Here is a 27,500-nt window from a genome sequence, read left to right on the forward strand (position 1 = left end):
ATACTATAAAAGTTATGATTCCTTATGATTTGATATGTAACCTATTCATTTATTAGTCTTCCTAAGGACTGGTTGTACATATACACTTCCAATGATTTTGGAACCGGAAAAGTAGGAGGTCTGACGTACCGACTTTTCTTCCCTGTTGAGGTAATTTATTATCCTTTGCAAACACACACACACACATACACACACGCTCGCGCGCGCGCACACGCACACATGCACGCAGAAAACACAAATCAGGTAATGAATCCTGAAGAGCTGGGAGAATTGGCACTATAAGAATTGTTTATTGTAATAAATGAATGAACTTTTCTTCACACTACTACGAACGAATGGGTGTGACAATAACAAACTTGCTTTGGAAATTTGCGGAAAGTTAAATCAATAAGTAGAATGATCAACACCCCCCCCCCCACTGACATACACACCCACACAAACACAAAGAGAGATCCATAATGACACAGAACCCCCCCCCCCCCACACTCCCTCCTTCACTTAAACAAGAACCAGGTTTTATAAATTAAAATGGTTACAATCGACCCCACATATTAAGTGCTTCTGTGTGGCTTGGGATTCCTTGTAAAGCGCTTTAAGTACATTTGGTGGATACTGCGCAATGGAAACGCTAAAGCCCTTTTCAACAATAGACCGTTATTCTCTTATTTGCTAAACCAGATAAAACTGTAACTCTGTTGATGCTATGTGTTTAGGTAAAATACTTTAAAAACCAAGAGCACAAAATAAAGTACCAACAGACTAAAAATGCCAAATTGATAGAATTCAGTGAAAACTAATCCCCAAAATGACTGTCTACAAACAATAACAGCGAGCTGAGTGAAGTCTCGTTCAATAGATAGTATGCGCTTGGCGAAGAAGCTCCGAACATGGCCATCCGGAAGTATAATGGACCAGCACACAAAACTATGTATAACCATGAACGTTTATAGTCTGGGTAATACTGTTTAGTGAGAAATACTTATAAACGCGGATGGCATAAAAAACAATAACAAAGGCTTGAGAAACGTTAGCTTCATTCTTTCTACAGACTTTAAGGCTATCAAAGACAAATTCTTTTTAATGAGCTATTCAAACCCGCATACAAGAAAGTCGCTTTGATCAATGGTAGATTTCGTTGAATTCAAGCAACCGTTGTGTTCAGAGTGCCATGAGAAATATGAAGTAGAATCAGGCATTAAAAAAAAAATGTACTTTTCGTTGGATCAAAGTTTTTGTTGTATGAAAGTTCACGAAATTGATGTTACTCAGCTCTTTGTTATTTTTAGACTGATATTTTGATGATTAGTTCTCACTAAATTCTATTAATTAGACTGTACACATGATTTTGTGTGTAAGTTTTATCGGGTGGAGGGTGTTGTGAGTATTTTACCGAAATGCATAGCACCCATAGCGGGAGCTGCATTGCGTTAGTCTGGTCGGGCGATATTTTCTTTGAGGAGTTACAATGCAAATATTATTCCATTCGACTTTCACGTGAGTGACGAGTACATTCGATCCTATAGATAGTTCGAAGATGACGTCACTAAGGTCTTTGTTATTGTTTTTTGCCATCCGCGTTTATGAGTAATGCTCACTGAACTGTATTAACCTGACTATAAACGTTCATGGATACACACAGTTTTGTGTGATGTTCCGTTATACTTCCGGATGGCAATGTTATGAGCTTCTTAGCCAAGCGCATACTATCTTTACAGGTGTTTCGTTTTTCCACACTGCATAATTAGCCATGCAGCGTCGGCGTCGGTGGCACCGAAATAGGATTCAATAGTCTGACGTCACGTCCGCCCAGCAACCATGCAGCTTGGCTCTAAACAAAGAAAATCGATACTTTTATTCTTCATGCTGGCTAGAACTTTTTCACATGTCATAATGTGATCAGAATGTATAAAAGTAAAAACATGATCAGATTTATAATGTTTTTCTCCTCTGGATACACTTTTATGCTCGTGGGAGAAGTATTTCATAAGGGCGTCCGCCATTATTCCGATAGTTTAGAACCAGTTACTAATTTACTATGCGTCATTACGAAAGAAGTGGCGTCACGACTGTTGAAGAGTATTTCGATCAGCTCTTTGATGTTTTCTCCTCTGCTTTTGTATCTGAAGAAAATCGCGCATAGGCTACAAGTTCCTTTGGAATTGATAGGATTGAGTTTCAAGCCTTCTATTTCAAAACACATATTATATGTAGTCCTTTCGAACATTAACAAGAGTCCGTGTCTCGTTTTGTAATCAAGTAATGTGGCGGTGTTGAGCTTGGATGAATGACAATGATCGCAAAATTTGGTCTCTGGTATCGAGTTCTTATGTGATGTATTTTACGCATAATTCCACACTGGATTCATGTGTGAATGAGTACTTTGCAAAAGGCATATATAGATATTGTTAGAACTCTAGAGCAGAAATGCCTAACCAGAGGGTTTGTCCTGTATGAAATGAAAGATTGGTGTTTATTTATTTATTTATTTATTTATTTATTTATTATATTCATATTATGTGGACTTGTGTGTGTGTGTGTGTGTGTGTGTATGTGTGTGTGTTTGTGTGTGTGTGGGAGGTTGTGCGTTTAAGTTCATTGTAAAGCGCTGCAGAGCACTTTTAAGTGGGCGCTCTAGAAATATAGTTTTGCTATTATTATCATTATTATTATTATTATTATTATTATTATTATTATTATTATTATTATTATTATTATTATTTAGTGTCTCGAAGAAAAGAGGAAGCCCTCTGGACGGCATTTGTGTATAATAAAACCGTAGAAACATTCTATTTGGGTGTGGATTTATTCAATCGCGAGAGAAAAAGGTGGAGATATTATTTTAATCCAAAAAAACATAAACAAAAAAAACCTGTTTATTTCTTATAATCTATTATTGTAAGGTATAAACAAACTTTCTAACCCTTCCCTCCTGGATGGGGTAATTGAAAACGTATTTTTACGCCTATATATCTGGTCGGCAGTTGTGTGAATGTGAATGTAAGAAGTTACGTTTTGAATAGTTAGTAGTAGTAGATATAGAGATATTTCACTATCATGTCCATGATGATACCAATAATTTTCTCAGTACGAATCGGCATCGGATGATTTTTACTTTATAATATTTTCAAATCGCATAAGCAGCCCATGTACACGGTTTTCTAAATGGCTAGCACTATTCAGTATCTGATACTGAATAGTGGTTTTGCACTATTCAGTATCTGATACTGAATAGTGGTTTTGCACTATTCAGTATCCGATACTGAATAGCGGTTTTGCACTATTCAGTATCTGACACTGAATAGTGGTTTTGCACTATAATACGGTGTTTTTTTTTCCGAAACCTGACAAAGTTATGGGAAGAGTGCAGCTGTGAGAGTGAATATGGGACTCAGAGAAGTGTACACCAGTGGGGAGTGAACCTGGGACTGGGTTTCGGCGGGTTTCGTAATAAAAAGCAATTACTTTTTTACGAAACCCGACGACACCTGGCAATATCCGACAAAGTTATGGGAGGTAGGCAGCAGCGTGTGTGTGTGTGCGTGTGTGTGTAGGGGGGGGGGGAGGAGGGGATGAACCTGAGATTCAGGGAAGTGTACACCAGTGGGGAGTGAACCTGGGGCTCTGGGTTTTGTAAAAAAGCAATAACAAAATGGGGGAGATTACTTTTTTACGAAACCCGACAATATGCGGCAAAATTGTGGAAAGTAGGCAAAGCGTGGGGAGTGAACCTGAGACTCAGTGAAGTGTACACCAGTGGGGAGTGAACCTGAGACTATGGTTTTCGGCGGGACTCAGCTAGTTTCATAAAGAAGCAATTACTTTTTTACGAAACCCGACAAAACCTGGCAATATCCGAGAAAGTTATGGGTAGTAGGCAACAGTGGGGAGTGAACCTGAGATTCGGGGAAGTGTACACCAGTGGGGAGTGAACCTGAGACTGGGTTTCGGCGGGTTTTGAAAAAAAAAAGCAATTACTTTTTGTTTACGAAATGCGCCATCTCCCAACAAAATCGGGCAAAGTTATGGAAAGTAGGCAAATAATGGGGAGTGAACCTGAGACTAAGGGAAGTGTACACCAGTGGGGAGTGAACCTGAGACTATGGTTTTTGGCGGGTTTCAGCGAGTTTCACATAAAAGCAATTACGTTTTTACAAAACCCGACTAAACCTGGCAATATCCGACAAAGTTATTGAAGTAGGCAACAGTGGGAGTGATCCTGAGAATCAGGGAAGTGTACACTTGTGGGAATTGAACCTGGGACTCTGGATTTTGTAAAAAAGCAAAACCAAGGGGGAGGGAGAATTACTTTTTTACGAAACCCGCCAAAAGCCGACAAAGTTATGGGAAGCAGGCAGCAGTGGGGAGTGAATCTGGGATTTGGACACCGATGAGGATTGAACCCGGGACTGCGAGAGGCTGATACCAGTGGACAGTGAGCTCAGAATGTACTTTTATTTCGAAACCTACCGAAATTGTCAAAATTTATGGGAAGTGGGCACCATTGGGCAATGAACCGGGACTCAGGAAAGTGCACACCGGTTGGGAGTGAACCTGGGACTGTGAAAAGAGGAAATCAGTGGAAATGAACCTGGGACTAAGGAAGATGGATACCAGTGGGAAATGAAGCCGGACTATGGAAGTTGGGTACCAGACGAGAATGAAGCAATTACTTTTTTACGAAACCCGCCAAAACCCGCCGAAAAAACCATAGTCTCAGGTTCACTCCCCCACTGTTACTTTCTTTCCATAACTTTGTCGGATATTGGCGGGTTTCGTAAAACAATAATTGTTTTTTTTTAAACGAAACCCAGTCCCAGGTTCACTCCCCAATGGTGTACACTTCCCTGAGTCTCAGGTTCACTCCCCACTGCTGCCTACTTCCCATAACTTTGTCGGGTTTCGGCGTGTTTTGGCAGGTTTCGTAAAAAAAGAAACATCCATAAAAATACCATCTGTATTCAGTAAATAGATGTCAATTGTAGTCTAATATTATTCAGTATCTATTTAAATTATTAATATTATTATTATTATTATTATTATTATTATTATTATTATTATTATTATTATTATTATTATTATTATTATTATTATTATTATTATTATTATTATTATCATTGTCATGTAAATTTCAATATAATACGGCAATTAATTCTCGGAAGTACATCTCTCAATTAAAAATGAATTTATAATGAATCGGGTTTGTCTTAGATGACAAAACAAACAAACAAACAACAACAAGGAGAACAACAACAACAGAAAAAAGCAAGATTTTAAAAAGTAATAAACAATAGAAGAGCACAATAATGAAAAACAACAACATATAAAAGATATTCGTAATAAATCGATAACTGATTAAATTACTCCAACTACTTGATTAAAAAAAAATCATAACCATAATCATAATGACGATGATTACGATTACAACAACACCGATAATAATAATAGTAAGTAAGTAGAAATTAATAATAATAATAATAATAATAATAATAATAATAATAATAATAATAATAATAATAATAATAATAATAATAATAATAATAAAAGAACAATAGTATAATATCAACATTAAAGCATATTTCAAGCAAATAAAATTATTAAAACAAAAGTTTAAAAAATATAAATAGACAGAAGGAATTTTAAAGAAATATTGGGGAAAAAAAAACGTTACCCTTACCGGGATTTGAACTCTCGAACCTTAAGCTCAGAGTCAAACAGCTTATATCCACCTTGCCATGGTGTCACTGAACTTTAAGTGACATTTAATCATGTCTATTTAGACATTTAAAAATGTATTTGAATGCCTCTCTTATTTTTGATATTTTGAACTATGTTAACTGCACCATAGCAGAAATTAAAAGATTACGATCAAAATATTTTTACAACTTTGAATCGAACTGTCAGTTACTGCACGTGTTCAATCTGGAAGTATAGGTCAGCAGTTTATTTCCATTCAACCGAGATTGTCGCACTTTTCACTCTCTCTTTAAAAAAGAGTTCCTTATGGATACTGAATAGTGGCAAAGCACTATTCAGTATCTGATACTGAATAACCACTTCCTTTCTAAATAGAAGAAATAGCCATGTGTGGTTGTTGTGAAGGAGAAGAAGACCTCACAATATACTTCAGACCTGCCCAAAGTATGCAACAGCAGGAGAGAATTTTTGGTCTGGTACATACTACTCTTGCAGACTAAATTGTATGGGCCCTGACAGAGCTAAAACTGACTATGATTTCATATATTTGGACCAAAGCTTTTTAAAAATATATCATAAGACATATTCTCAAGTAGTGCGAGTACAGTGTCTGAAGCCCAAAATTTGTAAGATACTCAATAAATCTTAGAATATTCAACAGAACTGCTTCCCGAACTCAAGGATATGTCATATAACTAGCGTTTAGTTTTCCTTAATCTAGTATCAAACACAGAGGAGTTAAGGGAGAATCATTACAGCTCTACAAGATAATTAACAAATTAAACAACATAAAGCCATCAATTTTGTTTACATCTCCAATTAGAAAAAGAAGAAGAAAAAGAAGAAGAAGAAGAAGAAGAAGAAGAAGAAGAAGAAGAAGAAGAAGAAGAAGAAGAAGAAGAAGAAGAAGAAGAAGAAGGGACGAAACATCAATTAAGGAATGTTTACCAGCCCTTTTCTTTGGCTGGAAATATATAGTCAAGGGAACGGAAAGGGCTAGATGTCATGGAATATTCTCATTGGTTAATGCTTTGTAACGCTCGAACAATCAGTTACAAAATTTTAGATTTTAGTCGTTCAATCTTCACAATGATAAACTTTTATATTACTAAATTTAGAACCATTTTTTGCGTCTGGTTTACTCAGACGTAAAACAAGATTGAGGGGATGGTCATACATAAATTTTCAAAGCCTTGGGAACAGAAAAAGAGAATGGTAGAACACTCACTTCACATTAACCAATCAGAATATTTCCTGCGATTTACCCCTGTCGTCCTGTATGAAAAGGCATGATTTACCCTTAGTACATGTCAAACACACAAATAGGCCCAGTTAGTGAGTATTTATCAACATATTTTGATACACTGATAAAGGAATTGCATCGCAAAACCTGACATAACGATGCATTTTTTTCAATCATTTGTGTTAAAATTGTGAGTGGCTATGGGCCATCTGTTCACGGTTATTGGTCGATGACAGGAGAAAAATAACGTTTTTAAAACAATTTTGAGTAAGAATAGAACCACTGAAATGATCATCTGACTATTTCTAATATGTGATAGCTAACGTAATTTTTAAGGTTGAGAGCACTGTAGTCTGTTGAATAACCAATGGGAACTCATACTATAAGATGATAGTAAGAATACATCCGTATTAATGGCTTACCAGTCCTAGCAACAAGTGGTCATCAGTTTTCAGCGCAATATTGAATACGCTTCAACAATCGTAACGTCACTTCCCCCGTAATGACGCATGGTAGCTTAGTAATTGGCTCTAAACTATCGGAACAATGGCGGACGCCATTATGACATATTTCTCCGACGAGCATAAAAGCGTATCCAGTGGGGAAAAAACATTATGAATCTGATCATGTTTTGACTTTTACACATTCTGATCACAAGACATATGATTAGTTCTAACCAGCATGAAGAATAAAAAGTACTGATTTTCTTTGGTTAGAACCACGATGACCGCTGTTGATGGGCGACGTGACATCAGACTATTGAATCCAATTCCGATATAATACCAAATTGAGTGGGGCACCGTAGCTCAGCGGTACGGTCTTTGCGTCGTATCCGAAAGGTAACGAGTTCGATCGCCCGCCGCTGCGATGTGTGGCATTGAGCAAGTCGCCTCGCCCTACCTCAATTTTCTGACGCCTGGGTTATTCCAGACTTCCCTTGCTTGCAATAGACCCTCGAGACAAATTTCCCCTTTGGGATGAATATTTATTTACATATACGTACCTATCAACTTTTCTGGAACTCTGTCTTTGTCTAAGAGCTGTAAGCCAAAGAGAGCACCAGGCCATGGGGGAAGGTCTCCTCCCGCTACATCCATGAAATCCTAAAAAATAATGATATCAGAGTAGGACTGAGTCATCGTCTTCAGTCAACATTATCATCATCATCATCATCATCATCATCATCATCATCATCATCATCATCATCATCATCATCATCATCATCATCATCATCATCACCATCACCATCACCATCGTCATCATCATAATCATAATACTAATAACAATAACATCATCATCATCATCATCATCATCATCATCATCATCATCATCATCATTATCAACAACAACAATTATGATAATGGTAATGATAATTATGATAATATAATAATAATAATAATAATAATAATAATAATAATAATAATAATAATAATAATAATAATAATAATTGTTATTACAATAATAATAAATAAATAAGTAAATAGATAATGATAATAATACACAGTAACGTCTGATTTAACCAACGCGGTTAAAGAATAAATCTTTGTATATATATATATATATATATATATATATATATATATATATATATATATATATATATATAATTTTATTTTTTTTCAAAATTTATTTATTTATTTTTCTTTTAATTTATTAATTTATTTTTTGATTTTGTTTTTTCAGAAATACAATAAATGGCGATGGTGCTCTGTACGAATTAAATTTATTGTAGGGCAGTATGTTAGTATTTTCAGCTAACAAGCGATCTTGAGACCCGATATCATTGTCCCTCTTAGAAAAAAGTAAATAAAATTTGGCAAGTGGTACAAAAAGACTATGATAAACTTAAAAGAGTAGGTACCGCAATGTTTTTGTTCAAATTTCATTCAATTAAACTACCCATGGAGAGATGATTTATAACAAGAAAAAATGCCATGAGGGGTTCAAATGATAGCAACACCCCCCCCCCCCCCCCCCAGTAGACTTTGCTCTGATTGCAAATTTATCTGTTATGGAGGACTGGTTATAATAACGAAGAAAATATACATGTAAAATCTCTGAAAGCTACAATGTGTTATTAAGTAAATTAGCATTACAGTTTTTTTCAAGATCTTTGGGAAAGTTATCAGTTGAGTTAAAATTAAAGCAGCTAGAAGAAACTCTTATGTAGAAAGTTTACAACGTTCTATCTTCGTAAATTAATGTCTTTTATTTATATGCTTTTAAAAGAATTCAATAAGTAATTAATGTATGCATGTATGATGTTTTCCTATTCCTGTCATTGTGAGGCGCCGACGCTTATAATTGTATATAGATGTCGAAGCTATACAAATCTATTTTTACTTTATTATTATTATTATTATTATTATTATTATATTATTATTATTATTATTATTATTATTATTATTATTATTATTATTATTATTATTATTATTATTATTATTATATTATTATTATTATTATTATTATATTATTATTATTATTTTATTATTATTATTATTATTATTATTATTATTATCATCATAATTGTTATTATTATAATAATTATTATTATTAATATTTCCAGATAAAGATCATGATGCCCCGTGTGTATGGAATTCACTACGACTGCCCGAAAGCGTAGAATTTTTGCACCAAGATATTAATTTAAAACATGCCTTCAGATGCAAAACATTATTTTTTAAACGTCTTGTCAATTTTACTATCAAAGACGTACTTTTCTTGGATCGTATTTTAGCTTTTTCAATGAGCTTTGCTGGCAGCGAATCCATCTTGTATTATTTTCTAGACAGTGCAATGTCAGGATATATTATAATGTGCCAAATAATCTCGATAGCCGCGAGATTGAATACATTTTTGAAAAAAGAAATTCTCTTTATTAATCCCCAAGGAGAAATTTATCATTAGGGTCTATTCCAGGGGAAGACTGGAATGACCCAGGCGTCAGCCGCAGCACAGGGCCGTAAAGTGAGCTAGCGCGAGGTGAATTGCTCGAGGCTACACAATGAGGTGGGTAGTCGAACTCGGTAACTTTTGGGTATGAAGCAAAGACCGTACTGCTGAGCCACGCTGCCCCCCCCCCCCCCCCCCTTAATAATAATTATTGGGTTTTTTTTTTCTATTATGGCTATTGAAACAAATTTCGGCTTTTACATAACACAATATTCATTAAGGGGGCGCAAGAATACGCTTTACTACTTCGGATCCCAAGTCAGCACAAATATTTATTTAACATAACATAGAACGAGACATGACGCTTGTAAGGCGCGCACTATTACTATCTTTAGTTTTCATCAGGCCATGTACTTATTTTACACCTGAAGAGAATGAGAAAGTGTAGCTGAAGAGTCTTTTCCAAGAGCTCAACATTGCTTCAAACGCGTTTTCAACGGTTTTATTTAAACACGTCATTGCAAGTCAAAATGTAGAACGCAATTGACGTCACACAGCTCCATGTTACAGTTTTTTAGACAGCCGTTTTTGTGATTAGTTCTTACTAAATTAAATCACCAGACTATAATAGTTTACGGTTACACAACGTTATTTCCGGCTGTCGGATTATGTCAGTATTGTATCTAAACGCATAGCGTCCATAAAATAGGAAATTGTTGAACCCCCCTCCCCCTCTACCCAGCATTACTCAAGAAAAAGAAACCCCAGGAAAAAGAAGCTTAACTGCTGATAAAATGATTAGTGTTTGTGTGTTATACTTGTTACTAAATTATATCAATTAGACTATAAACGTTACACAACGTTTTGTGTGTTGGTACGTTATTTCCGGCTGTCGGTATTGTATCAAAACGCATAGCATCCATATAAAAGGAAATTGTTGATCACTCCGCCCCCCCCCCCCCCCGCCCCCCTCTACCCAGCATCCCTCAAGAATAAGAAGCCCCCAGGAAAAGGAAAAATAACATATGGAAGTTTAACTGCTGATAAAATGATTAATGTTAGTGTATTATACTTGACGACTTGCCGGTGAGTAATTATAAATTGGCGGCACTTTGTATTCTTGAAGTGATTTGAAGGTTTTGCAACTGTTGGATTATGCAACGTAGTTAGACATTTCAAGGTGCGACAGACGAATTTAATGATCTTAGCCAATAATTAATGATATGAACTGGTTGTATCAATTGTGGAAAAACATTTTGTGCCAAATTCTATCAACTTAATAGTTGGAGACGATTCAATGCTTTGTTTTTTTCAAAAAAAAAAAAATGATTCTTAAGGTTTTGAATATATATTTTATCTAAAGGCCATTTTTTTTGGGAGAAAGCTATATAATGTTACTATCATCATCATTATAATCATCATCATCATCATCATCATCATCATCATCATGGTCATCATCATCATCATCATCATCATCATCATCATCATCATCATCATCATCATCATCATCATCATCATCATCATCAATATCATCATCATCATCATCATCATCATCATCATCATCATCATCATCATCATCAATATCATCATCATCATCATCATCATCATCATCATCATCATTATTTGATTATTCTCTTTTAATTTATTACACAACACCAAAAAACCCCAAACAAACAAAATCAAAAAAAAAAAAACAAAACCCAAAAAAACAAAAAACAAAAAACAAAACACACACACACACACACACACACACACACACACACACACACAAAATCAGAAAAAGACACCAAACATCAACATTACAACAAGATTCCTTGTCTTGTTCGCCTCATTCAAGAGGGTTCAGAAATGAGGTTTTGGTGTGAAGTTAATTAAGCTAGATATTTCAACAACAAAAAATACATCAAAAACACCCAGCAAATTTGCTTAAAATGAACATACATTGTCATGAATTAATATAGAATATTGTCATTTTGTTTTGCGAATTATTTCTCGTCAGCTACAAACATATTTTTGCTTGTTTGTTTGATTTGGTTTGATGTTTGACATTTTTAGTTTTGTAATTTATTCTTAATCTTGAGATGTGATTGGCAACACTATCAAAATTCCACGCGCAAGAATATAAAAATTCTTTGTTAGATCATTGAAGTGATAATAGGAAATGGATTGGAGGCGAGGTTCAATTTAACCCTCTTCTTACCACCTGCAACAAAATCGTCACATTTGTTACGACACAATATACATTTTTCTTATTCAGATTTAATTTATCTTGTACATCACAAACTTTGAAGAATGGTCTTTGTATAATTACTAAGAACATAAAGTTGTTTTGTAGAGAGCTTGTGTGAGTTTTTAAAAAACCATTTTCTTCTGCTGCGTAAGCCTGCAATTTTTGTGAAATTACTGAAAATGATCGGTAAGGAGAGAGTTAAATAGTGAATAAATAAGGCCGTCAATCTGTGTTATGATGAAGAGAGCAAAAGGCGTAGCGAGTGAAGTCATAATATAAACATTCGGATTGACTACTGATGACGGAACTGATTGGCAAATATGGTTCTCTCTGACTACGAACAAAAATAAACAAATCTCCGAACTGTCGTCGTTCACTTCAAAGTTTTTTAATCTCTCTCTCTCTCTCTCTCTCTCTCTCTCTCTCTCTCTCTCTCTCTCTCTCTCTCTCTTGTACTATTTTATTTTCATAATATGTATTTATTTTTGTTCAACGGAGTATATCAAAAACACAAGAATAGTGAATTTGATGAAGATGTTTAAGGCATTACAATCATCGGAGTTTCGTTTGGAATAAAAGACTGCAACAAACTGTTTTGTCGAAAAAATTAAGTTATTATTGATAAATTTTCCAGTCTATTTTCTGCATTTGTAACACACCGTCTCAAAACGGTATTATGTCGGGATGAATTTTCCCTTTTAAATGGAATTTAGTATTAAATCTGACCTGTCTAGTGCAAAGAAAAATTCGTAGAAATACGAAAGTTTTGGCTCCAGCTACAGAACAGCATTCTTCTCTTTGAGTTATAAATCTTGTTGAAAAGGAAAGTTTAGTTGCTTAAAAACTATATTCAGGATTTTGAAGCAATATTGGGCCATACTGAAGGCAAATTATTTATTTCTTAAGCTATTCCAAGTGACTTTTTTCTGTTATCCCCTTGGAAACTACGAATTTTAAAAATTTCAAGTAGGGAACCTTGATTGAAATAATAAGAATTATAAACTTTGAACCTCTTTGCAAGTTAAGGAATTGTATTTATCGCCCCCCCCCCTTCCCTTCTCCACCTCCCCCTTTCTCTTTGCTCCAGCCAAATAATAAATAGAATTTAACCCCAAGTTTCATATTCGTGGCCTTAAATCAAATTCAATTCCCAGCGCCTACTGCATCCCATCAACATAATACCGCTTTGAACAGTTGTGTCACATTTGGTGTTCTCGGACCTAATAAAAGACAAGCGGTGGGGTATATAGATAGAACGAAGTTGACCTCACTCAGGTCTTTGTTATTGCTTTTTGCCATTCGCGTTTATGAGTAATTCTCACTAAACTGTATTAATCAGACTATAAACGTTCATGGTTACACATAGTTTTGTGTGTTAGTCCGGTATATTTCCGGGTGGCAATGTTGTGAGCTTCTTGGCCAAGCGCATACTATCAATATGGATGATCGAAGACGGATGTTTGTTTGTTTTGTTTTTAAGGGTTTTACGGCGCTTGCAACCCACTAAGGTCATATCAGCGCCAGAAAAGGAAGAAATTGGGATAGTAATAAGTCCTTGAATTTCAATTAAAGCAGCCAAGAAAAAGTAATGCAAAGGGGAATTGGATCAAATAGGAAGCAGATGTAGATGCCAAGAGCACACCATCAAAGTAGGGAGATCACATAAAAGGCTCATCCAGTCACAAGCACAGGTCCCCACTAAGAGGAATACACTCAAATGTTTACAAATCATATATAATAAATGAGCTTTTATATAGCGCAATATCCACTAAATATGCTCAAAGCGCTTTACAAGGGGTCCCTGGTCAACAGCAACATTTAACATGTAGGACGGGACATGACGCCTGTTAGGCGATATTACAATTTTTCGGACAAAGACAACACTGTTAACGGCCAGGTACTCATTTTACACCTGAGTATGGTGAGAGAATGTGAGTAAAGAGCCTTTTCCAAGGGCTCAACTATGCGCCGAGAGCGAGGCTCGAACCCAGGACCTTCCGATCCGAAAGCGAGTGTCATACCACTAGACCACATAGCCGCACAATAATATTATACACATGTATAATTGTATTTATACAGTTTCACTTTCGTGAAACAGTGCCCCTCTGCAAACAGGTTTGCTGTTATAATAAGATGGGTAAATGAGACGGGGTAATGGGATGAGATGGGATCATGAAAAAATGTTTTAGGAGAAAACGTTCAACCCTTCAAACACTTTAAGTCATTTATTTTTACTATTTCTTCTTATAAATTTGCTGGTTGCTTCGATGGATAATACGATGGCAATACTATTTAAAAATCAATCTCATAAAAAGTCCTACTATAAGAAATAAACGTGATCAATGACAAATGACAAGTAAGGAATAAGGTCTCAATATGAAATGTATAATCTATTCTTTAGAAAAATAAGGTTGGTAGTCAAAATTGTTCAGTATAGAGCCCGTGTTAAATTTTGCACAGAATTACATTACTGGCAAATGTAAAATTTATAACTCTTGTCATAGATAGACTTGAAAAAGCTTTTTTTTTAAAAAAAAAAATTACGGGTAATTCTATCATCCGTCGACTCAAATGAACATTATTATTATTATTATTATTATTATTATTATTATTATTATTATTATTATTATTATTATTATTATTATTATTATTATCATTTTTATAATAATAATAGTACTACTACTACTACTACTACTACTACTACTACTACTACTACTACTACTACTACTACTACTACTACTACTACTACTACTAATAATAAAATAATAATAATAATAATAATAATAATAATAATGATAATAATAATAATAATAATATATTATTATTATTATTATTATTATTATTATTATTATTATTATTATTATCATCATCATCATCATCATCATCATCATCATCATCATCATTATCATTATTATTATTTAACATTAATATTCATATGACTTCTCTTGGTCTAAGAAGAAGAAAAAGAAAAAAAGAGGAAGAGGAGGAGGAAAAAGAAGAAGAAGAAGAAGAAGAAGAAGAAGAAGAAGAAGAAGAAGAAGAAGAAGAAGAAGAAGAAGAAGAAGAAGAAGAAGAAGAAGAAAAAAGAAGAAGAGAGAAGAAGAAGAAGAAGAAGAAGAAGAAGAAGAAGAAGAAGAAGAAGAAGAAGAAGAAAGAAGAAGAAGAAGAAGAAGAAGAAGAAGAAGAAGAAGAAGAAGAAGAAGAAGAAGAAGAAGAAGAAGAAGAGAAGAAGAAGAGAAGAAGAAGAAGAAGAAGAAGAAAGAAGAAGAAGAAGAAGAAGAAGAAGAAGAAGAAGAAGAGAGAAGAAGAAGAGAAGAGAGAGAGAAGAGAGAAGAAGAAGAGAAGAAGAGGAGGAGAAGAAGAAGAAGAAGAAGAAGAAGAAGAAGAAGAAGAAGAAGAAGAAGAAGAAGAAGAAGAAGAAGAAGAAGAAGCGGAAGATGTGGAACCAAATTTTAATTTCATACTGTACAAGTTGCATGTTTGTGTACTCTAAATACAAACACCCTTAAAACATCCATCATTGCCTTTAGCCGAGTACTCATTCATACCTCAGTTGGATATGCTGGTATAAGAAAAAGCTGTAGCAATAGTCGTAATGAATTGTTAAAGAATTACTTACAGGGTACGTGATGAACCAATCTTTTGTCCAGTGCAGGAGGTGAAGCGTCTGTGCCTGTAAGATATAAATTACAACGTTGTAAGTGTGGTCGTCCTTTAAATTTTAATCGATTAAAAAGACCCTCATAAAAAAACCACCATAAAAACAACAACAAAAACTAAAAACTAAAGAAAAATGTTTAAAAAACAAACAATACAAACAAAACTCTTAAACACGTGACATTTTAAAGTCCCATTTTAAAGAGTTTTTGACGAAATGAGTCATTTTAACTCTCTGCTTACTCTTTTCACGATTATCCACTACACATCAACCCCTTCTAACATCAACATTGATTTTTAAGCCTTTACTCTTATAACTGTAATTATTCAAATCTTCAAATTTTGTGATTTCAAAAGAAAATAGAATGAGATAAATGTTGGTGGAATCGTAATAAATGTGACGATTTTCCTGTATAGGTCGTGGTAGTGACCGGGTTAATCGATCGATAGTTGAAGGACGAGTTTTCTGATCAAAATATTTAAAAAAACTTGTTTAAAAAATAAATAAATCCCAGTACGACCGTGTTAACATTCAAATTATTTTTAAAACTTTTATAATTCTCATGCATAAAGATAAAGAAGTTTATGTTAATAAGTTCGCTGGATTACATAATATTATGTTAACTAATCATAAACCAAGGTGCAGCCACATGGCAGTTAGCTAATAAAAAATAAAGAGGAAACCAATTAAGTACAAGAGATTGACATCAAACGATTCCGATTTTGCATCTGTCGAAATATATTTCCAAGTACATTTGAATTAATATCGTCAGGTCTCGGGTAATAAAATACTTTTTATACAAAGGCTTTGATGTCATAATATTAATTGGTTTGGCAGGGAATTGTAATAGAGAGAAGGCGGTCTGGAACTTTGGTAGGGTTAAAGTACCTACTGGCATTAAGGTGAAATGAACAGGTTTTAAATTACGATATAATATAAATATGATAATAGTTTTAATGATAAGAATGATTGTGAATGATGATGATAATGATGATGATGATGATGATGATGATGATGATGATGATGATGATGATGACGATGATGATGATGATGATGATGATGGTGATGATGATGATGATGATGATGATGATGATGATGATGATGATGATGATGATGATGATGACGACAATATAGAAAACATTTTCTAAAGCATAACGCAAGTTCGAAAACGCCTCTGGATTTGAGACAACAATAACAGTAATATAGGGTGTCCATAAAGTCTTTCCCTGGTAACAAAGACTTATTATTCTTAAACCATTTACGATATTTCCATCTAGTTTTCACCATCTTCTAAGGGAAAGTCATTTCTTCAAACCATTTGTTATCGACCTTCATAACATAACCAAAGTTAGCAAAATGAACATGAAATTAAAAAACCTCATTATTCTATCTTTCTATTTTGGAATAGCAAAAGTGCAACAGAATCTCTTTGTATAATGTGATTGCATGAAACGAAATTGTTAAAGGTAGCTTAACAACGTTTCATAAACCAGTACAGGACATGAAAACGATTGGAAAAAAAAGCAAAAAACAAAAAACCAATGCAAAATGTATTCGAGAAAGAAAAAGGTGAATGTTTATTACGGGCATAATGTGCACAAAAGAGACATACGGCCATCATTGCCTTATTGAGGAAACGATTCCTATTCATGTCTATTTAGATATGATAGAAAACTTGTGCTGCATCCCAACATCTTGAATATAGTGAGGGATAATTTTTGTGTAAGATGGTAAGCTATGTGGTCTAGTGGTATGACACTCACTTTCGGACCGGAAGGTCCTGGGTTCGAGCCTCGCTCGGCGCATAGTTAAGCCCTGGGAAAAGGCTCTTTTCTCACTTTCTCTCACCGTACTCAGGTGTAAAATGAGTACCTGGCCTTTAACAGCGTAGTCTCTGTCCGAAAAAAATGTAATATCGCCTAACAGGCGTCATGTCCCGTCTTACATGTTAAGTGTTGCTCTTGGCCAGGAACACCTTGTAAAGCGCTTTAAGCACGAAAAGTGGATATTGCGCTATATAAATGCTCTATTTTAATTTTAATTTTCCTCCGCCTTGGAGTCAGGCTGTTAGCGAATTTCTAAACGCCAAGATTCCAGATAGATGGATTGGGAGAGATGGACTCCAGATATAGCCTGGCCGCCATAAGGTGGCATAACTGTTTTAGTATCAGGATGTATAGGCAGATCCTTAGGATTACGGGACGTAAAAGATCGAGGATGGATTATTTTTATTGAAGACCAGCATATTATATTTAGACTAGAAAATGCTATATGGCTATGTGGTATGACACTCGCTTTCGGATCGGAAGGTCCTGGGTTCGGGCCTCGCGCTCGCGCATAGTTGAGTCATTGGAAAATGTTCTTTACTTAAATTCTCTTACCGTACTCAGGTGTAAAATGAGTACCTGGCCGTTAACAGCGTTGTCTTTGTCCGAAAAATTGTAATATCGCCTAACAGGCGTCATGCCCCGTCCTACATGTTAAATGTTGCTGTTGACCAGGGACCCTTTGTAAAGCGCTTTGAACACATTTAGTGGACATTGCGCTATATAAAGCTCAATATTAGAAATTTAAAAAAAATACGATGCCATCACTCTGAAACCAGAAGATCAAGTACAAAATGTATGTATGGATCTACTAGTTAAATTGTTGCTGGTTCGCACGAGACCATTTCAAACGGCCTTAGAATATCTATAGATGGATCGAAGTTGACGTCACTCTGGCCTTTGTTATTGTTTTTTGCCATCCGCCTTTATGAGCAATTCTCACTAAACTGTATTAACCAGACTATAAACGTTCATGGTTATACACAGTTCTGTGTGTTGGTCCGTTATACTTCCGGATGGCAATGTTGTGAGCTTCTCAGCCAAGCGCATACTATCTATAATAATCTTTACGCCAGCTCGAGTTTTCATTGTCTCCAAGATAGCAGTAATGGCGATGTGATTATGTCTTCATTAAAAACGGTTAAATATGCAGAAAGAGCTAATAAATTATTGTGACTCATCATTTCGGATTTGGTCTCTGCGCTGAAAATTAAATTCATCAAGTAGTAAGAACTATAAGACTAGGGTTAAGTCTTTCTGTTTGTGCGGCTATGTGGTCTAGTGGCTATGACACTCGCTTTCGGATCGGAAGGTCCTGGGTTCGAGCCTCGCTCGGCACATAGTTGAGTCCTTGGAGAAGGCTCTTTACTCACATTGTTGTTTTTTTATTTTATTTTTTTTGTTTGTGGAGAATGACTTAAGTTTGCAGCTTAACAGCAGATAATTTAAACTTAATAATAGATCTGGTTGTTTTGATATCATATTGTCTTTGTATATCTTCTTAGACCTGAGGAAATGCGTCCAACTTATGAAAAGAATGGCATTGATACTTATAAATACCACGATTTACAATTATAAAATTCTCTCTATCTTCTTTGCTCCCATTAGAATACAGATCAGATAGATAGTGATATCTGATTAACTGATGATTTTGCGGACAAACAAATAATTTGTGGTGTTAAACTCTGTTCAATTTTACCATATGTATTCTTAACTCTTCTTAGATATGACAAATATAAGGTGTTATAAAATACGATTCGTTCAACGAGTTATTTTTATCGTTCCCAATAACACAACGAGCTTGCGAGTATGTGTTATTGCAAGATAAAAATATAACGAGTTTAATAAATGCAAAGAAATGAAAGAATACGTTTATTCCACCCCTACAAGTAAAATTATTAGATGTTTTGTTACCAAATGGTATGGTATTAGTACTTTTATTCACCATAAATTCTATCTTTCTCTTTGTACCTGAATGACAATTTGACCCAAAACAAAAAACGTTGGATTTGTATTCATGCACACCAGAAGATTATTTATGATTACCAATCATCTGTCTTTTACACCTAATTCCACACCAATAAAATGTGCGGAAATATTCTGCAATCGTTGAATAACATTTTTATTCAACGCGTTCAAAGCATTATTCAACGATTACGTATTTACTAAGAAATGATAGGGTTTTCCGATGAGAGGGGTGGAATAATATGCGATTCTGGCATTCTTACTTTTTGGAATTCCGGACGGGTTCCCAACCGCTCAACCGATTGCTAGTTCACCTTTTTTGAATAAGAGACATCTTCAAAAACATTTAAATGATAGAGTCTACTTCTTTTTAAAGAATCTGAATTTTAGTGAAGTTTAACGATTTATAATCTGACGTCACAAATTATTAATGTAAACATGATATCATTACGCGTTACTATTTAGGGAGAGGGTTGGATTTTAAAACCCGAAATCATTAACTTATTGACACCCAGGAACGACCTCTAAGACTCGGGCTTTCGATTCACTCTCGGGGATATAGATAGTGTGCGCTTGGCTAAGAAGCTCACAACATTGCCATCCTGAAATATAACGGACCAACACACAAAACTCGGTGCAACCATGAACTTGTATTGTCTGGATAATACAGTTTAGTGACTCATAAACGTGGATGGCAAAATAAATAAATAAATAAATAAATAAATAAATAAATAAATAAATAAAAAAGAATAACAAAGTCCCGAGTGACGTCACTTCATTCTATTTCCAAAATCAGTCAAAATGGTATAGAATCTTTTTATTGTATGTTGACATCAATATACACTTTACTAGATATCTATATCTTTACAACTATATAATCTGCACGTCCCTTGAAATTTATACTATCTAACTATTCTTACAGCTTACAATATTATTACACTATACCTATTAGCACATTTTACTTTACCACATTATATTTACGTATATTATGTTTATGTGTGTATCATTGTCGGCATTTTATACGTCCGTACAAGCATTTCCATTTGGATGAATAAAGTACATTATTATTATTATTATTATTATTATTATTATTATTATTATTATTATTATTATTATTATTATTATTAACATTATTATTATTATTATCATTATTATTATTATTATTATTATTATTATTATTATTATTATTATTATTATTATTATTATTATTATTATTATTATTATTATTATTATTATAATTGTTATTATTATTAATATTATTATTATTATTATTATTATTATTATGATTATTATTATTATGATTATTATTATTATTATTATTATTATTATTATTATTGTTATTGAGCGGGGGCGGATCAATGTCGACTTGCCTTTCAACAGCACGCTGAATGCACCCTGACAATTGAATTTGTTTTCGCAAACTAAAGAATATACGCACCTGATTCTGAGAACTCACCTGTAAGAGTGTAAACAAATAACTGACAGTTTCTTCTAGAAGTACATCAAGGCTAAATCATAATCCGCAAAAATGTCTATGATAATTAAATAAGAATTGATATTAGGACATTTACAGCATATTTTCTCTTATCTTACTAAAGGCTTAATATAAGAATTATCCTTTAAATGCCTTATACAATAGTTTATTACAGAATCGCATAATATAGCTTGCATTGTATCATTCACAGTTTTACACAACTTTGAATGTCAGGAAAAATATTTCAATACGACTATGTAAAATCGAAAAATACGATTACAGAACACTGGTAATTGAAAACTGGTCATGATCAAATGAATCATAAATGTACATTTATAGTACAGTGAACTATTAATTACAAAATAATCATGAAAGAAACAACGATAATAATCATACATAAGTAGGAAAATTAGGACTAGTAATTTAAAATTAGTCTTTAAAAACCATAAGTCATAATATGGGAATCTGTTTCAAGTCCAGTAGCGTTAAGCAGAGAGTAATAGTTGCGTGCTACCATATGGATGAGACAGAAAGCATTCATCACAATCATTATTTTTTGTAATTCGTCTTTCTTCTTCTTCTTCTTCTTCTTCTTCTTCTTCTTCTTCTTCTTCTTCTTCTTCTTCTTCTTCTTCTTCTTCTTCTTCTTCTTCTTCCTCTTCTTCTTCTTCTTATTCTTCTTCTTCTTCTTCTTCCTCTTCTTCTTCTTCATTACTACAACAACAACAATTACTACTACTACTACTACTACTACTACTACTACTACTACTACTACTACTACTACTACTACTACTACCACTACTACTACTACTACTACTACTACCACTACTTCTACGACTATTACTACTGCTACTACTACTACTACTACTACTACTACTACTACTACTACTACTACTACTACTACTACTACTACTCCTACTACTACTACTACTGCTACTACTACTACTACTTACTACTCATACTACTACTACTACTACTACTACTACTACTACTACTACTACTACTACTACTATACTACTACTACTACTACTACTAATACTACTACTACTACTACTATTACTAATACAACTAATACTACTACTACTATTATTATTATTATTATTATTATTATTATTATTATTATTATTATTATCGTTATTCTCATTATTATTATTATTATTATTATTATTATTATTATTATTATTATCATTATTATCATCATCATCATCATCATCATCATCATCAAAATCATCATCATCATCATTATCATATCATGATGATGATGATGATGATGATGATGATCATCATCATCATCATCATCATCATTATCCTCATCATTATTATTATCGTTGATATCACAACTAGTAGGATTTTAACCCCGCCTTTTATTTTCCAATCTATTTTATAAAAAACTGATATCGTTCTTGCCACAATAATTAATGCCAATGTTATCATCTCTATATTGTAATTGATAATTTCATCCTATCTATTGCGTGTTGGCATTCATTTGCCAGTTTGCTAATAAAACCTTTAAAAACTTGTTTAACTGCGTTCATCATTAACTTACTCAATCCTAGAGATTTTTTCCTGCTTTTCAAAATTGGAAGAAAAGTATTAGAAATGAGCATGTGTATAGATAGTTTTATTCAACTACCATTAACATGTAAAAATGAAAAAAACATTAGCTTTGATACTACGCCTATAATTTGTCACAGAAAAAATGTAATTAATAGGGGTGGGGTAAAAGTGACCCGGGTAAACTATGGATATAGTCGGTGTTAGGGTTGATTGAGTTAAGATGTTGGCCGTAAATCGAGAGGGGAGGAGGGGGGAGATGGTGGAATGATTTACTGTAGACCCATTCATTTATAATTTGTGACTCGTCGCCTAAAAAAAGGTACATGTCGATGTGACCCAGATACTAAGAAGGTATTTTAAAGTTTTAAAAAATATATATATAGCCAGACATATGCGGTTATGTGGTCGTGTGGTATGACACTCGCTTTCGGATCAGAAGGTCCTGGGTTCGAGCCTCGCTTTCTCAGCGCATGGAAAAAGCTCTTTACTCACATTCTATCACCGTACTCAGGTGTAAAAATGAATACTTGGCCGTTAATAGCGTTGTCTTGTCAGGAAAGAAGAAATGTAATATCGCCTAACAGGCATCATGTCTCGTTCTACATGTTAAATGTTGCTGTTGGTTAGGGACCCTTTGTAAAGTGCTCTGAGCACGTTTAGTGGATATTGCACTATATAAAAAAATCTCAAAACTCAAGCTCAGAACTGGATCATTTTAGCGTTTGTCACTTTAATAAAGTGCATTCATCATTTTCTTATAGATAACAGAGATAGAATATTTCCCAGTGTCATATTCTTGAATAAAATTTTAACTCGAGATTGTTTTTTAACACTCTGAGATTTTATTTATCGCAATATCCACTAAACATGGTCTTAAAGAGCGTCACAACTAGCCAATACAACATTTAACGTGTAGGATGAGACATTACAATTTTATTACAATTTTTGTTCGGACAGAGACACGCAGTAAACCGCCAGGTACTCATTTTACACCTTAGTAAAGTGAATAAAGAGCTTTTTCCAATGCGCCCCTCGGGACTCGAACCCCCGTTACCTTCCGATCCGAAGGCAGCAGCTTCTTATGGTTCACACTATTATGTTATGACGATCGACCCAATCAGCAAAGTCCGGTCCGCATTCGTGCACCGTCGCGAACCCGCCCGGTAGCATCGTCACAACACACCTTTCGACTAGATGCTCTGCCGTTTCGGGTTCTTGCCCACAGCGTGGACATAAAGGACAGGAAGTTAGACCCCACTGATGTAACGCACCGGCCGTTAGGCAGCTCCTCGACCGAAGCCGATTCGCAGCTACCCAGTGTCTCCTCTTACTGGTATCAAAGCCTGGCAACTTCTCACCAAGCTTAGAGGAGTGTAGGTCCCCGCCCCCACGAGGGATTGAATTCGTCCAAACCGACTTCCATCTCGTATGTGCAGCTCTGTCCGTAGTCAGGGATTCTGCGTACAAGGGTTGCCGGGACTTATTTCGGCTCGAAACGGGGGCACCGTTCATTATGCGCATGAGAGGGGTATCCCCATTCCCTCTCTCTTTGATCTTACTCAGCCAGTTTCCCGTAATGGTCTCCCTCCGGACATCGGGGGGCTGGATCGCTGCCATCACCGGGCCCCATTCTCTAGGGGTTGTTGCTAGCGTTCCCGACACTATGTGCATCGACTTGCGAAGTTTTACATCCACCTTCTCAACGTTTCTGCTTCTACCCCACACTGGAGCGCAATACTCCGCGGTGGAATAGCATAGTGCCAGGGCGGATGTTCTCAGGAGCGCTTGGCTAGCGCCCCAAGTCGATCCCGCCAGCTTCCTCAGAAGACTATTCCGCTTCTCTATCTTCCGGGCAACCCCTTCGAGATGAACCCGATAGGTAAGGCTGCGATCCAGCGTCACCCCTAGGTATTTTGGACGCGGCTCATATGGGAGTGGCTGGTCCCCGACTAGGACATTCAGTTTACGGGTGTGCCAACCACTGCATAAGTGAAATGCAGTGGCCACGGTTTTTGAAGTGTTCATCTTCAGGTACCACTTGTCAAAGTAGGATTTGAGTCTGGTGACGTCCTCGCTGAGTACGCTCTCGAGACGGGTCCACACTTTACTCTGAGTAACGAGTGCCCAGTCGTCTGCGTATCCCAGCCTCAGGGAGGAAGTGTTCGGCATATCGCTAATGTAAACGTTAAACAACATTGGCGCAAGTACCGACCCCTGAGGGACCCCATTCTTCAATTTCCTAACTTTGCTCGTGGCGTCTCCCAGCGCGACGTGGAATTGCCTTTCCCCTAAGATCGAAGAGAACAACTTCAAGGTCTTTTTGCACCTTATGATTTTTGCAAGTTTGAGCATTAACCCATCGCACCAGACCGTATCGTACGCCGCTGATAGGTCTATAAACACAGCACCTGTTTGCTGTTTTCTCTCGAACCCGTGCTCAATATGCTCTGTAAGGGCAATGACCTGCTCCGTGGTGCACCTCCCTTCCCTGAAGCCTGCCTGCTCAGGTGGCAGGGCAGCGTCTAGGACCGGCCCCCATCGGTTTAATAGAACACGCTCCAACAGTTTGTAAAGACAGCTCAGCAGCGATATGGGTCTGTAACTGTCTGCCTCCTTCGCCGGCTTCCCTGGCTTCAGGATGGCAACTATCTTCGCATGCTTCCACACTTGTGGAAGCTTTCCGTTTGCAAGGATGTCAGACATTGCCTCTGCTAGCCAGGCCCGTGCCCTGGGGCCCAGATGCGTCACCATATCGGGATATACACCATCTATCCCAGCTGCTTTGCCGTTCTTCACTTCGCTAATGGCTGCACCCACTTCTCGGGGACTGAACGGGGCCGTCCAGTCCGACTCCTCCGCAGGTAGCGAGTCCAAAATCGTACGGTACGCCTTGCGGACACCGCGCTCAAAAGCCTGATTAGGGACCCGCTTGCTACGGTTCTTAATATTCTTGGCAATTGTGTCTGCCTCGCATTCCGGTGCAGCCTTCGCGAAATTCCGATCTGGGTCCAATTTCTTTATCAAACGCCAAGCGTGGCGGCTGGAGTGTGTAAAGTCGAGACTTTCCACGGTCTCCTGCCACCGTTGCTTCCTTCCCTCTGCCAGAGACTGGAGTAGTCTATCGGCTGTGTCCTGGGACTGGGTCTGCTGGTACTCTCGGTACAGCTCTTCCGACTCTGCTGTCCAGCAAGGGGTGTAGAATTTCCGTTTGCCCCGTGGAATAGAGCGTTGAGCGCTCTTAACCAGTAGCCTACTAAATCTGGTTATATTCTTGGACTTGGGAGGAATGGCAGGGCAGACCTGCTCGATATAGGAACTGAATTCCTCCCAGTCAGCCTTCCTGAAATTCCATCTGCAAAGTGGGAGAGACTGCACCCTCGGTATTGTCACCCCAGCTGTGACAAGAACCGGCCTGTGCTGGCTATGCGGAAAGTCCCCGAGGACTGTCCGCTTCACCTGCAACGGTTCACCGTTCGCGCCTTTCGTTACGAGGGTGAGGTCTGGAGTATACTCCTTCTTATGGCGGGTACCCCGGAAGGTACCCTTGGCTGTAGGATCGTACACTAGGTGTAGATCATTACAGTCCATCCATGAGCGGAGTTGTCTTCCTGCCTCGTTGCAGTCTCGGTAGCCCCATTCGTGATGGTGGCTATTAAAGTCTCCCAGACAGATGGAAGGATGGCTGACCACCGGTACCGGTGGTGTAGTCCAAGTCGCTCTAGGTGGTTTGTAAATATTATGCAAACACAGTCCACCTACTTCCACGGAAATTCGGTTCACCCCATTGCTGTCCGTTACGCTCTCAATGACCCTTACCTTCAATGGCTCTTTAGCGTAAACGCTAACCCCTCCTTTGAGCCTCGAAGTGTCCTCGCGTTGGACCACCGTATAGCCTGGGATCTGGAATCGGGAAGATTGCGCGCCTGAATAAAGGTGGGTCTCCTGTAAAAGGAGGATATCAACGCAATGAACGGCCAGTAGCTTTGATAAAAGCTCATTTTTTGCCATACTCTGGCTCTCGACGTTCAGGGACAATATACGCGTCAGTTCGCCATCCCCGCCGTCGCATTTTCCAATCGGCAGGCCGCGAATCGATTGATGCATGGGACGTTTGCTTTTTTCTCGGACGTGCCGACGACCCGGGCGACACGAACGCGGTATTATTTGGCTAGGCGGCAGACCGCTTCGCCATTGACGGGACTGTTTGGGACTCGACATAAGGACAATAGTGTGGCGCCCGGGATAGGGCTGCTATTCGGGCACCGGGTTTGGATCAAATTTAGTCACACACCGGGGCGAGCAGCTCATGTGGCTCGTTGGCTCGATACCCGGGATGGTCTCGTGACGGTCGACCGGGATTTACACCTTTGCCCTCCCGTGTGCCTCAAGCCCCCTCACCAACTGCAAGGTAAAGATCCACGAGGGGGGATCCGAAGGCGAATGTGTGATAGCATTAAACCACATAAACCTTCTAAATCAGTTTGAAATACTGTCGTTTTGAAATGATGGATTGCATTCGACGTATTCATATATGCAGGTCTGACATCCGAACCCACTTATGGGCCTAGTTTAACATTGTTGTAATGGACAATATTTTGCGTCATTTTTTGAGATTTCCATTACAACAATCAATGAACCCATTATAAAATGGGTTATCAGACCTACAGATAAGTGCACGTCGCACGGTCGCATTCGATATCAATTGCCTCTATCTCCGCATTAACATCTATCAGTTTTGTAATCCGCCGATGAAAAGAGACAAGTTCTATCCGGTCTAAGCCATTGAATAATATTATTAAGTTACAGAAGTTCAGGTGAAAAAGAATAAAAACAAAAACAAAACACCTTGCTCACGGTAGCTCATGTCATGCAAGATAATTGATTTTACGAAAATACTTTTCACTAGATAGATGGTTTGTCAGTTTTGAAAATTATGTTTATTTTTACAAATCAAGGTTTGA

General features: G+C 36.6%; 1 protein-coding gene across 1 annotated transcript in view; it reads right to left on the reverse strand.

Moving 5' to 3' along the window:
• The window catches only part of LOC144978466 (glutamate receptor ionotropic, kainate 3-like), a 146,130-nt gene that overhangs the window by 29,772 nt on the left and 88,858 nt on the right, over positions 1-27,500 (reverse strand). The window contains exons 6-7 of the mRNA XM_078924580.1: positions 15,679-15,732; positions 7,941-8,040 (exon numbers count right to left, since the gene is read on the reverse strand). Of these exons, the coding sequence (XP_078780706.1) occupies positions 7,941-8,040; positions 15,679-15,732 (154 nt within the window). The remainder of the gene's footprint in view (positions 1-7,940; positions 8,041-15,678; positions 15,733-27,500) is intronic.

This window comes from Berghia stephanieae, chromosome 8 (genome assembly GCF_034508935.2).
Source record: "Berghia stephanieae isolate SIO BIC M18660-M18661 chromosome 8, UCSD_Bste_1.3, whole genome shotgun sequence".
NCBI lineage: Eukaryota > Metazoa > Mollusca > Gastropoda > Nudibranchia > Aeolidiidae > Berghia > Berghia stephanieae.